The sequence below is a fragment of the Gossypium hirsutum genome, chromosome D05 (assembly GCF_007990345.1).
Source record: "Gossypium hirsutum isolate 1008001.06 chromosome D05, Gossypium_hirsutum_v2.1, whole genome shotgun sequence".
Taxonomy (NCBI): domain Eukaryota; kingdom Viridiplantae; phylum Streptophyta; class Magnoliopsida; order Malvales; family Malvaceae; genus Gossypium; species Gossypium hirsutum.
Genome location: NC_053441.1, coordinates 60418761 through 60433739, shown reverse-complemented (window position 1 = coordinate 60433739; position 14979 = coordinate 60418761). Strand labels below are relative to the sequence as shown.

Below are 14979 nucleotides of genomic sequence, written 5' to 3'. Positions count from 1 at the left end.
TTTTCATTGATGACTGCTTGAGATATTGCTAGATTTACTTCCTAAAGCAAAAATCAAACGTGGCCTCTGTATTCTGAAAGTTCAAAGTTGCAGCAGAAACAAAAAATAGGTTGCAAACTAAAAACATTGAGGTCAGATAATGACACAAAATACACTTCAGCAAGGTTTCAGGGCTTTTGTAATGAAGTTGGCATTAAGCACCAGCTCACCAATACTTATACACCTTAGCAAAATGGTGTTAATGAAAGGATGAATCAAACTCTGATGGATATGGCCAGGTGCCTAATGTTTGAAAGGAATTTGCCTAAGACACTTTGGGCTGAGGAAGTTAACACTGCAGTTTACCTTCAAAACAGGCTACTAACCAAGGCATTGATTCCAAAAACTCCATTCGAGACCTAGATTGGGTTCAAACCATCACTTGCTCACTTGAAAGTCTTTGGTTGCATCTGTTATACACATGTTCCTGTTATCAAGAGGGACAAGTTAGCCAAGAAGGCACAACCTGGTATCTTGGTGGGCTACAGCAATGTGAAGAAAGGTTAAATGATTCTGGATTATTAACCCATAGTCTTTTTGAGCAGAGATGTTGTGTTTGATGAGAAGTCAGGCTGAAACTGAGATAAGAATAAACTAGATTGTGCTACTGAAGATCTAATGATGGATCAGACTAAAGCTGATCAAAATGCTCTTGAATTAGACATTAACCACGAGCCAGTCAGGGGAACTAGACCTTTAAGTGAGATATATGAGAGAGTTGAAGTGGCTGCTGTTGAACCAAGTTGTTTTGAATAAGCTGAGGCTCAACAAGGATGGAAACAGGCCATGGTTGATGAAATGAGCATGATTCACAAGAATCAGACCTGGGAGCTAATTACAAGACCAGCCAATAGGAAGGTCACAAGAGTGAAATTAGTGTTTCGAGCCAACCACAATGCTGATGAAACTTTGAACAAGCTGAAGGCAAGGCTAGTTGTGAAGGGATTCAATCAAAATTTTGGCATTGACTACTTTGAGACATTTGCACCAGTAGCCAGACTTGACACAATTAGGCTATTAGTTGCTTTGGCTGCACAGAAGCAGTGGAAAATTCATAAACTTGATGTAAAGTCTGCTTTTCTCAATGGTTTTCTTGATGAGGAGATCTATGTTGAACAACCAGAAGGTTTCAAAATTGTAGGCAAGGAAGACAATGTGTACAAGCTAAAAAAGACCTTGTATGGCTTAAAACAGGCACCAAAAGCCTGGTATGATAGAATCGATAGCTAGCTAGCTAGTTTGGGGTTCAAGATAAGCATTAGTGAACCAACCCTGTATGTGAAGAAGAAAGGCAATGAAACACAACTCATAGTGTCCCTATATATTGATGACCTGTTGGTGACAGAAGAAAGTTATGAATTGCTGGCTGGTTTCAAAGGAAAAATGGAGAAAAAGTTTAAGATGTCTGATTTAGGACAAATGTCCTACTTCCTTCCAGGCAAGTTATGAATTGCTGGCTGGTTTCAAAGGCAAAATGGAGAAAAAGTTTGAGATGTCTGATTTAGGACAAATGTCCTACTTCCTTAACCTGCAAGTGTTTCAAACTCAGCAAGGGATCTTCCTAAGTCAGAAGGCATTTGCCTTGAAGATTCTGAACAAGTTCTCCATGTTGAATTGTAAAGCAACAAGCACTCCAGCTGCTGTTGAAGAAAAGCTATCAAGCCAAGGTGATTTCGAGAAGGTAGATGACACAACCTACAGAAATTTGGTTGGATGTTTGCTCTATTTGACAACTACTAGACCAGACATTATATTTGCAGTAAGTCTTCTATCTAGATTCATGCATTACTGCAATGAGAAGAGTTTTCAAGCTGCCAAAAGAGTTTTCAGGTATGTCAAAGGTGCACTAAGCTTTGGAATGATGTTCAATAAAGTTAATAGCATGAAGCTACTTGGTTATGCTGATAGTGACTGGGCTGGATCGATAGATGATATGAAGAGCACCTCAGAGTATCTATTTACCATTGGTTCAGCTATTTTTTATTGGAGTTCAAAGAAGCAAACAATAGTTGCTCAATCAACAACTAAGGCAGAGTATGTGGCAGCTACAAGAGATGTTAACCAAGCAATTTGGTTAAGAAAAATCATGCCAGACTTGAATCTGCACCAAAAGAAAGCAACAAAGATCAAATGTGACAACCAGTCTGCTGTTGCAATTGCAAAGAATCTAGTGTTCCGTGGGAGAACAAAACACTTCAAGATTAAGTTTCATTTTGTTAGGGAAATGGAACAAGCTCAAGAGGTGAAACTGATTCATTGCAGTTCTTAGGATCAACTTGCTGATATCTTGACAAAGCCCCTTAGTGTGTCAAGGTTTGAGCATTTGAGAGTCAAATTGGGAGTTTGCAGTATGCAAGCCAAGAAGGAGTGTTGAAGCTGGTCTGCATGCTAACAAGAAGCAACAAAAGCTGCCCGAGCCAAGCAGTTGCAGCTAAACTTCATGCTGCTGATTCATTTTACTACTTTCAAATGATATTTTGTAACTTAGTTAGATTAGAACAAATTTGTTGACGTACTTGATGTAATTTGTTGATGTTTGAGCTGATAAATCATCTTAACCAAGTGTGCAAGTTTTGTTTAAACAAGTTTCAATGTACTTAGTGGTAGTAGTAATGTTTAGGTAACCATTTTGCTTTTCTTGACCAACATATGTCTGGTATATGTATTGGCATTATGCCATCTTACAAAAGAACGAAAAATTCATCAAAGTTTCATCATCAAACTCTCTCTTCTTGCTTTTCTTTTGTCTTTTAAGTTTGATTCTGTATTGTTAACTCAGCAAGTATCGAGCCTTTATGCTCAAGAAATTGTCTTGCATCCTTCATTTTTCATATTCTTAGTTCCAACAGTATTTTTTTTTCCATTTTGGTACCTATTTTTTTTGTTACAAGTGAAACCTTATGTAGCGAAATAGACAAAAGCATTATTTTCTTTCATATATATATTATTTTTATTATTTTTTCTTTCTTTAGAATCAAACTGATGGTCAAACCAGTTAAGTCACTAATTCTCAATTTGATCAGTTTTTCCAATTATATCAAATATTATTAAAAAATTTAAAAAAAAATTAAAAATAGAGATAACGGGGTCAATTGTCTTTTTAGCTTGGTTCAATCAATCCGTATCGATTTGCAAGTCAATTGGTTTAACCCCCTATCTCGATCTAGTTGTAAAAACGCTAGTTCTGATCAATGAAATAAATGGTTAGCATCTCAACCGAGAGAGAGATGATGTAAAAGAAAACTATAAAATAAAAGAATTAAAAAATATTTTTAAACTTTATATGATTTGGCAAATTATTATTGGTTGATTTTTTAATTGATATATAATATAGTATAGTTTAAATGCCAATTTATGAGTTAACACTTATTTCTAATATATAATATAGTATTAAAAATATTTATATATATATATATATTTACAAATTTAACAATACTCATATTGCATTATATTATTTAATTTTAATATCATTATTCTTTTTTTCATAATTATTTTTTTAACTTATGATATTTCAACCATTTAATTATTTTAAAATTTAAATATTTAAATAAAATAATTATAAATACTAACATTTTAAAATGATTGTATTCTAAAATCTTTAAAATTTTAAAATTTCCTATCCAAACAAAGTTCTGTTGATAAAAATCAATATATATAAAATTATTGGACTGATATTTAAAAAATGACATAACTTCAAATTTTCAATAATTTTTACTCTAACGACTTAATTTTCTTCGATGTCAGAAAATTTGGTTTAACGTTGAATTCCTTAAATTGATCCGTTCAAAATTTCAAATCGAAAAATTAACAAGTCGTATGTGGGATTAATAATAAAACCGAACAATAATTAAATAAATTAAGTTTTTTTTATAATTAGTACCATGACTAAATTAAGGTGACTAGGAGGAAGAAATTTGATTGAAGCTTTGTACATGCCATTGATTAGCAAATGATCATGTCCTTAAAAGCAAATATTCCATGGTTAAAATAAACTTTGTGGCCAAACATGATATATGTCATTAAGTTCCATTAGCTTATGCATAGTGACTTTATGACTATTACTTTCTTTTATTTATTAATTTAACTAGTTAATTATAATTAATAATAGGTAAGTATAGTGGAAGGAAAGAGAGATAAGGCTTATTTTCCTCATCTCCCTCACGGTAAAGAAAGAAAAATTTCATGGTTCTTTTCTTCATTTACGTCCACTAGATTGCTCAAGGAAGGTGAGTTTTAGTTTGAATTTTTGTTGAAATTCTAGGCATTGAAAGTTGATAAGCATAGCTCAGTTATTAGATTAAGTAATTGATGATGTTTAGTTGAGAAATTATATTGAATACTAAGTTAGAGAGAGATTGAAGATAAGAACTTTAGATAAAAATTATGTTTTAATGTTAGTAAGGTAATGGGTGTTATAAGAATAAGCTTCAATCTTAAAGGCTTTGGAAACCTTAATGTGGAATATTAGGGACCGAATTAAATAAATTGAAAGTTGTAGGAAAATTTTGTCATTACCTGAAAGTTTGAGGTCTCTAGTGGAGAAATATGAAAGCAAATCGAATGTTACGAGCATTTCGAATATTAGGGCTTATACGGACTAAAATGAATGGAATGTACTCATGTTAATATTGTGTCGATTTCTATTTGAATTATGTGATTAATGAGTTTTTGTATTCGGGTTTAATTACGTAGCTAACAATGACATAGGACGATCTCATGATAAAGGGAAAGCTAAAGTAGTTGGCGAATAGTTGTTTCTAGTTTGTGCTACGATAATTCACTTCTAATAATATGTTCGTAAATTAGCTAGTCGTGAAATTAAAATTAAAACTATGTAAGAAAAATCACAAAATAAAATATAAGAAAAACCAATATGTTGAAAATCTAACAAAAGGTAAAATCTTCATTTGGTTCATGAGTTTGATCATCAATGCAAAGATAGTTTTAGTATTTTTTAATAAATAAATTTTAGTTGCCGATATCACGCCTAGCAACCAATCTTTCCTTACCTTCTCGATAATCAAGAGGAAACTGGTTGAAATTATTTTCGTTATCAATAAATAACCCTATAAGTTCTAGCCTAGAATTTAGCTAATCGATAGTTTACCTAATTCTAACCAATCAACACAACAGGAATTCATTTAGAATCAATTAAATAATTACAAAATTTGCTATTTTAACAATTGAATTCGTTTGGTGCTGTGCCCTTTATTAATAAAATTTTATTTGCTGAGCTCAAAAAAAGAAAAAAGAAAAAATAGTTGCAATGTGTTATTGGTGGTGAGTAGGAGATTGAAGAAGAAAATAGATGGAAAATTAAATTAACTAAAACAAAAGGCAACTCTAGTTGTCCACTACAACTGTTCCATTCTAAAGAAATAAAGAACACTTAAATAGCTACAAATATTTTACCATTATCAATGAAAAATTAACACAAAAAGTAAGTCTAGTGTGGAAAATTGAAAAATTACATTGTAAAGCTGAAGTGGGATTTAGAACAAATTAAAGCAAAACAGGCCTTAATTAAAGTGCTTATAGTCAAAAAGTAATTGGACACAACAATTGCAATTGCAAGGTATTTTCTGATTCATATTATTGAAGAATTCAAGCTGAAGAAGAAAATTGTGGGTAAATTAAATTAATTGAAACAAAAAGCAAGCCTATCACATTTCACCCTATCACACGTTATTGAGACATTATTCACATTGGATCGTAAAGTCATCAACTAAAGAAGAAAATTGAAAGCATAAACATCCATAATTGCTAATTGGTGCTTATAAGATTAATCCCATCAATTTATCATTCCTATTTTTGTCATCATTTTCTTTTATTAATTTGATCACCCAAAAAAGAAATCTATCAAATTTATCACTCTACCATTAAAATGGTAATAGAAGACTAACTGTGCATTTACATGTATTTTTTTTGGGTGTCGAAAATAGGAGTAATTGGACACAACAATTGCAATTGCAAGGTATTTTCTGATTCATATTATTGAAGAATTCAAGACCCATCATATGAAACTGAAGAAGAAAATTGTGGGTAAATTAAATTAATTGAAACAAAAAGCAAATCTAAGTCACGTATAGTAGGCCTATCAAATTTCACCCTATCACACGTTATTGAGACATTATTCACATTGGATCGTAAAGTCATTAACTACAGAAGAAAATTGAAAGCATAACCATCCATAATCGCTAATTGGTGCTAACTATATATAACAAGGTATTTATAAGATTAATCCCATCATATTTATAAATAAGAGTTTTAATTTTACAAGAAAATTGATCACATTTATAAATAATAACTCTCATTAATTTTAAAGACATTTATTCAATTATTGTCACTCTAAATTTATCATTTCTTTTTTTGTCATCATTTTCCTTTATTAATTTGATCACCCAGAAAAGAAATCTATCAAATTTGTTACTTTACCATTAAAATGGTAATAGAAGACTAACTGTGTATTTACATGTATTTTTTTTTTGGGTGTCGAAAATAGGAGTAACTCTTATTTAGAGTGACTAACAAGGTAGTTTACCATAATTTTTAAGTGAACTAAATAAGAATGATTACTATTTAAAGTGATTCAAAATAAGAAATTCACAATAAACATTCTGTTACAATTTAATGGTGGAGTAACTAATTTAATCAATTTTTTTTACTGTCGAAATTATAAAAAAAAATTAGGATGAACGAAATAGGAACGACTGGCCCCTATTTAGAGTGACTAGTGAGGTAGTTTACCCAAATTAAAAATTGAATTGTGAAGAGCTTAATTTACAATATATCATTTTCTTTATAGATTTCATAAATGCTTTAAAAAAGATTAGAATTTTTTTATTAGTACCATATTTGAATTATTAAAATAATTTATATATTTTAATTATGTTAATAATTCTATTAATTACATGAAATAAAATTATATTTCATATTGAATATATTAAAAATACTTTACTTATGATTTGTATATTTTATTATAATATTTGAATTGTCAAATAACAAAAGACGTAATTATAATTAATTTTTTTATCATATAAATTTTATATATCCTTAAAATATTTTATTATTATGTTAATAATTATTAAAATGTAAGTATATAAAATCATTAAATATATTAAAAATTAAAGATAAAAGTAAATATAATTTGATAAATTTTAAAAAAATAAAAATTAAATTTCAATGTTTTCTCTACAAAATGTCGTCAAGAAAAAGGAAAACTACAAAACTCTAAATCAATGCTGAAGTCGTCCATTAAAGGTTTAATGCATCCATATAGTACGAATGGTCATATGCCATTCAAGCTGGGTCTTTATAAAGAGGGCTTTCCTCAGCTATTAGCATTCAAAATTAAAAAACAAAACACTATTTCATTTCCTCTTGCTTCATATTTGATGATTACGATGTCAAGTAAGAGTTCTCATAAACTTGTTTTATTTTTTGCAATATCTTGTCTTCTTCTTCAGGAGAAATGCACTGAAGCAAGCGTATTGTGCAAAGAGAGTGAGAAAAAAGCGCTACTTGAATTTAAGCACAGCCTTCAAGCCATGGATTGGTCAGGCGACGATGCCCTTCCTTTATGGAAAAGTGAGGAGTGCTGTTTTTGGCTTGGTGTCGAATGCAACAGCCTTATGGGATAAGTCGAAATGCTCGATTTTAGCTTGAAATATTTTGTTGTAGCAGGTACGATTAGCCCTTCACTGCTTAAACTACATCATTTGACCTCTTTAAATTTCTAAGGTAATGATTTTAATGGAAGTCTCATCCCAGAGTTTTTTGGTTCCTTGAAAAAATTGAAATTACTGGATCTCTCTAATGCTAATTTTTGAGGTCCAATTCCTTCTCAACTTGGAAATCTTTCAATGTTGGAGACTCTTAGATTGGGTAGCAACGGTAGAGTTTTCAATGTTGGCAAACCTGAGTGGCTTTCCCATCTTTCTCGTTTGAAAGAGGTTGATCTCAGTTTCACTAACCTGAGCAATGCCAATGATTGGTCTCAAGTCATTAGCCACCTTCCTTTGCTCCAAAAACTAAGTCTAAGACATTGTGATCTTCCAAGCATATCTTCTTCATCACTTTTCCTTGCCAACTCTTCTACATCTCTCACCTATCTCGATCTCTCTGATAATAATCTCCTTTCTTCTGCCATATATCCATGGCTGTTTAATGTTAGCAGCAACCTTGTTTTCCTTAATCTCTCAAGTAACCAGTTGAAAGGTCCAATTCCAGAAGCTTTTGGGAACATGAAGGCTATTCAAGAACTTTATCTGAATGATAATCTTTTGGTACTAGCTGAGAATCAAGTTAGGGGCGATTCTGGGTTGAATGAAATCGGAAAACTACCATATTTTAGGGTTCTAGATCTTGGGTACAACCTTTTAAATGGATCCATAAGCAAAAGCATTGGACAACTTTCCAACCTGCATGTGTTGCGGCTTGCAGGGAATTCTTTTGATGGTGATGTGATTTCCGAAGCTCATTTCTCAAATTTCTACAATTTAGGGAAGTTGGATTTATCGTACACTTCTTTGACTTTAAAATTCAAAACCGGATGGATTCCTCCTTTTCAATTGAGTCTACTAAAGCTTTGCTCTTGCAAGTTAGGGCCTCGTTTCCCAGATTGGCTTCGGACTCAAATGGAGTTCCTACTGTGTTTGGGATACCTTGATATTTCTGCTTCAGGAATTTCGGGTTCTCTTCCCTACTGGTTTTCGGACAAATTTCAGAGACCGGATTCTCTTCCCTACGGGATTTGCGTTCCGAGTTTAAGGTACATAAACATGTCTTTCAATCAGATCAGTGGTACTTTTCCAAATATATCTATCAACATAGGCCATCTAGATCTAAGCTCTAATAATTTCTCAGGACCATTGCCACATTTTTCTTTACGCTTTAGTGATACATGGAGTACCATTAACCTTTCCAAAAACAAGTTTAATGGTTCAACATCTCCAATTTGCAATTTTACTGAAGTCTCTTTGGCTTTGCTTGATCTCTCAAATAATCAATTATCTGGAGTGGTTCCTGACTGTTTTCACAGTTTCCGGTCTTTAACAGCTTTGAATTTGGGTGATAATACCTTCTCAGGCTCACTTCCAAGCTCCTTAGGATCTCTGACTTCTCTTGAAATGCTAAGTTTACGTGGTAATAAATTCTCAGGAGAATTACCTTTATATTTACAAAATTGCAGAGAGTTAAAATTCCTGGACTTGAGTGATAATGAATTATCAGGAGAAATACCTATGTGGCTCGGGCAGCGGATTTCATCTTTGGTTTTTCTTAGCCTTCAAAGGAATCAGTTCAGGGGAAGGATTCCTCATCAACTTTGTGAATTGAAATATCTACAAATCTTAGACCTCTCTGTAAATAAAATATCTGATTCCATACCACCGTGCCTCAAAAATTTCAATTCCATGGCAAAAAAAGTGAATTTAGATAGAAGGATTGAGCTTCACCTGTTAGATCAACAGTATGTGAGTTCGTTGATTGATGTTATGTATGTGAGTTCGTTGATTGATGTCAGGTATGTTGATGAGGCATTGATTACATGGAAGGGAACAAAGCAAAACTATCCACAACTTGGACTGCTACTAGCCATTGATCTCTCTTGTAACAAATTAACAGGAGAGATTCCTGAAGAATTAAGTAGTCTTCAAGAACTGGTTGCATTGAACCTGTCAAGAAATTTTTTTGCAGGAAAAATTCTTCAAAAGATTGGGCATCTAAGGCAACTAGAGGTGCTTGACCTGTCAAGAAACAAGTTTTCAGGAAACATCCCAACCAGCTTGTCTGAATTAACATTTCTAAGTATCTTGGACTTGTCTTACAATGACTTGTCTGGAAAAATTCCAACCAGCACTCAACTACAGAGCTTTGATCCTTCATCATTTTCCCATAATAGGGGACTTTGTGGTCCTCCTGTTTCACCGAATCTCTCAATGGTGGAACCACCTCCTGGCAAACCTGCAGTAGGAGGTGAAGAAGATTCTGATGATCAGTTCATGAAATGGTTTTACACTGGCATGGGACTTGGATTTGTTGTGGGTTTCTGGGGGTTTTGCGGTGTTGTGTTCTTCAAGCGTTCATGGAGGCATTCATATTATCGTTACTTGGATAGTGCAAAGGATTGGGTGTTGTATGTTTCATTTGTTTTGCTGAAAACAAGGTTAGTGAGGAGAATCAAAGGTCTGTCAAGAATGTAATAAATTGACTTTCACTCCTTAATAATGTTCTTTCAACATTGAGAAATATATCTTAAACTAAATAACAAAGTTCCATATTATTGTTTTTCAGGTCTGGTCTGATTAGAACTGCAACTGAAGGTGATATTTCCTGCACCTGAGAAAATCTTAATAAAAAAGTTTATAAATTAATACATATTTGTCTTTTTGATGATTTCTAGTTTCTATATATCAGGCTGAGATTTGTGATGACTTTCTTTGCTTTTCTTGTAATACCTTTATCTTATATTTGGTTTGTATATTTCTTTTCTATCAAAAGTAATTTTATGAAAACAAAAAGACTTCTTGCTAATAAAAAGGAAAAATATATTGATTGGGGAAAATTTATAAAAAAAAATTTTTCTATCAGAAAGACTTTTTGCTAAATAAGGTACCTAAGCTACTTGTTTTTCCTAAGTTGGTATTTCTATTAGTTAAACCATCAAATCTATTTAAAAAAAAAACTTAACCTATAAATTGCTATCTAAACTATGTATTTTTTTTCCATTTTATACCTAAACATTTTTTTTGTTGTAAGTGATACCTTAGGTAGCAAAATAGACAAAAAAAAGCATTATTTTCTTTGTATATATTGTTAGAGAGAGAGATAAAAAATATTTTTTTAAACTCTATATGATGTGGCAAATTATTATTAGCTGATTTTTTTTAATGGATAGTTGAGGTACCACTTGTAACAAAAAAATGTTTATGTACCAAAATAGGAAAAAAAATGTGTAGTTTACATACCAATTTACGGGTTATGCATTTCCTAAAAATAGATTTAACAATTTGACTAACTGTCTGACTAATAGAGATACTGACTTGGGGAAAAATGTAGTTTAAGTACTACTTGTGACCAAAAAAAAATTTAAATACCAAGATGAAAAAACTGTATAGTTTAAATGCCAATTTATGAGTTAACCCTTATTTCTAATATATAATATAGTATTAAAAATATTTATATTTTTTTTTACAAATTTAACAATACTCATATTGCATTATATTATTTAATTTTAATATCATTATTTTGTTTTTCATAATTATTTTTTAACTTATGATATTTCAACCATTTAATTATTTTGAAAATTAAATATTTAAATGAAAAAAATTATAAATACTAATATTTTAAAATGATTGTATTCTGAAAATTTTAAAATTTCCTATCCAAACAAAGTTCTGTTGATAAAAATTAATATATATAAAATTGTTGGACTGATATTTAAAAAATGACGTAATTTCAAATTTTCAATAATATTTACAGTAACGATTTAATTTTCGTCGATGCCAGAAAATTTAGTTTAAGTTTGAATTCCTTAAAATGATCTTTTCAAAATTTCAAATCGAAAAGTTAACAACTGGTATGTGGGATTAATAAATAAAACCAAACAGTAATTAAATAAATTAAGTTTTTTTTTTATACTTAGTACGATGACTAAATTATAAGGTGAGTAGGACGAAGAAATTTGATTGAAGCTTTGTACATGTCATTGATTAGCAAATGATCATGTCCTTAAAAGCAAATATTCCATGGTTAAAACAAACTTTGTGGCCAACCATGATCTATGTCATTAAGTTCCATTAGCTTATGCATAGTGACTTTATGACCATTGATTTCATTGATAAGTATAGTGGAAGGAAAGAGAGATGAGGCTTATTTTCCTCATCTCCCTCATGGTAAACAAAGAAAAATTTCATGGTTATTGCTCAAGGAAGGTGAGTTTTAGTTTGAATTTTTGTTGAAATTCTATGCTTTGATAGTTGATTAGCATAGCCCAGTTATTAGATTAAGTAACTGATGATGTTTAGTTGAGAAATTATATTGAATATTAAGTTAGAGAGAGATTGAAGATAAGAACTTTAGATGAAAATTATGTTATAATGTTAGTAAGGTAATGGGAGTTATAAGAATAAGCTAGATTAAAGCTTGAAGGCTTTGAAAACATTGTGGAACATTAGGACCGAATTACATAAATTGAAAGTTGTAAGAAAATTTTGTCACGAACTGAAAGTTTGAGGTCTCTAGTGGAGAAAAAAGAAATTAGTTTTCAATCCGATAAATCAAATCAAATGTTATGAGAATTTCAGATATTAGAAATGTACTCATTTCTATATTATGTAGATTTATATTTAAATTATATGATTAATGAATTTTTGTATTCAAGTTTAATTACGTAGCTAAAGATGACGAAAACCATATCAAGGTAAACAAATATGAATTTGAAGTTGTGATTGTCAAATCAAGTTATGAGTGATTGAAATTGTGCTTCTATATATATATTTGATATGTATAAGTATTTAAATCTTGATGTTATGATTATATGGGTTGTAATGATGATTATAATGATAATGTCTCATTAAATTATGTTAAACGTAATGTAGCCTAAGCATAGTTGACATGTAATAGGGTTATAGATATTTAGTGATTTTGTAACACCCTAAACTCGACCTAGAAGTTATAACTGGATGTTGAGTAATTACATTAACTTGTTTAAAAGTATTTGTTTCGATGAAACTAAAAGATCGTTTCGAAAATGTGAAATTTTGGCAAAATTCTTATAGATGATTAGAAAATAACTAAAGTTCGAAAACACTTATTTAAAACTCAGAATTCGGATACAAAGTCACACGTTTTGAAAGTACTAACATTGGTAGATCATTTGAATTATTAAAACAAACATCCGTTACAAACTATGTATTTTATTTACAGAAAATACTTAAGTGATTACTTAATTTTTACAGCAAAAAGCTTTCAGAATTTTAATTTTGAAAACCGAGTTTCAAATTGTTAGCCCGTGATGCTTTGCAGCTTCATAAATAAATACTCAAAACCAAACAAATAGAACAAAAACCAAAAGCAATTTTACGACCCAAAATAATTAAAAACATAAACTATCTTATTTAATTAACCGAGAATCAATCCGAGATCTCGCATGTCGTCTGATCCTAATCTCACCGTTTACCTGAAAGGTCAGAGATAAAATAAAGGAGTGAACTATAAAGCTTAGTGTGTAACTAAAACTCAACAAAGATCACACACAATACAATATACAAGTTAGAAAATCACAAAAAATTTCATAACAACCAATTAAATAGAATCGAGTATGCATGATTATGCCAATGCGGTGTTTTTCAAAAAATCATAATGCAATTTTTTTAGAAAACGTCCTACTCAATTCCGCTACACACTAAAATAAAGTTCACTAGAACTCATCCAACCAAATCACACTAATAGAATAATTGTGGTCAATGCCAACAAATATTACAGGTAAAACTACCAGATCAGACATATGTGGTCAAGCCACTATATTGTAGCCTAGCTACCAGAATAAACATTTATGGTCGAGCCACCATAATTGCAGACAAGCTACCAGGCAGAAATGTGGATGAACCACCAGAAGGGAAAATCATTAAACTGTCAGAATCTTCCTCCTTTCAACATTATCCCAAATCCCATGCAATGTGTCATGGCATGCATATACAGAACCAGAATGATGAACATGTAGGACATGCTGATGTACAATAACATAAAATAGAAGGCATAGAAGTCCATATTTTGTAGAACAGATTTATCAAAGCTTATAAAAATAAATCGTTAACGAGAGTTCACCCTCCACCTCCTAATCAAAAAAAAAGTTTTATACTTACCCCCAAATTAATACTACAACAGAGAATATAGATGGAAAATGGATTAACAAATAGCGATAGAAGAAGAAAGAAAGGGAAATTTTCAGGAAAAAAAGAAAAAGAATTGAAGAAACAGAGAAAGTCTTTTTACCAAAAATCCAAAGTGAAAGAAAACTTGAAAGAGTGGGGGGAGAGTAGGATAATGAATGGTTGAAACATATATTTAGGGAGAAATTTTAGGATAATTAATTTTTTTAAAAAACTACCTAGAGTTTAAAACAAAACTAACTCTATTTTACACACAGAAAATTCAAACATGAGACCTCTAGGTAAACTAAAACCTTACTACTAAACTAGCAAACTCATTCTATCATTAATTGAATGAAACTGATATTTATGCTAGACGATCAGCGATTGAGGTTAAGATAAAAAATGACAAAAATTTAAAGGAAATATTCAAACCTAGAACTTCACATACACAAGCACAACACCTATCCACTGAACCAGATTTACTCACTTTAACATGATTTTCACAATCTTAACTAAAAATTCAAAACGTGATCACTCTTAGTTTCACTTACCCAATTTCTGCTGATCCAATTTTTGGGATGTGATTGATTTATTAGCTCTAATTCCCAAAGGGTTGTAAGCAACCCTAATTCTCAAAGGGTCATGGGCGGCCTCAATTCTCAGAGGGTCAGACATATCTTGACATATAAATTCAGTAGTCTCAATTTTCGAAGGGTCATGGACTTGTGTGCAAATTCGAGTATCCATTCTAATGTATACAATTGATTAATAAGGGTTGAAATGAGTAAGTAATGAAAATGTTGGTAAATGACATGTTGAAAATTGAATACATTATGATATCAAACCATGAAATGTTGAAATAAGTATTCAATGAGTAGATTTGGGGAAAATATGATTATTGATTCTGTGATGAAAAAGAAAAGGGGAAAAGTACTTAAATTTGATGTTTACTTTGCATATTTGATTTATTTTAATTTTATTGTATTGAATTTGAATTGTATTAGCACCACTAAATATATAATACTAATCGTATGACTATATTTGTTTCTGTACGCAAATCTTGGAT

General features: G+C 31.0%; 1 protein-coding gene across 2 annotated transcripts in view; it reads left to right on the top strand.

The window, feature by feature from the left end:
• The window catches only part of LOC107947929 (golgin candidate 1), a 98154-nt gene extending 87738 nt beyond the window's left edge, over positions 1-10416 (top strand). For both annotated transcript variants that reach the window (XM_041092382.1, XM_041092383.1), the window contains exon 4: positions 7992-10416. In XM_041092382.1, coding sequence (XP_040948316.1) covers positions 8283-10241 — 1959 coding nt within the window. In that variant the 5' untranslated portion in view covers positions 7992-8282 and the 3' untranslated portion in view covers positions 10242-10416. The remainder of the gene's footprint in view (positions 1-7991) is intronic.
• Positions 10417-14979: the final 4563 nt, after the last annotated feature.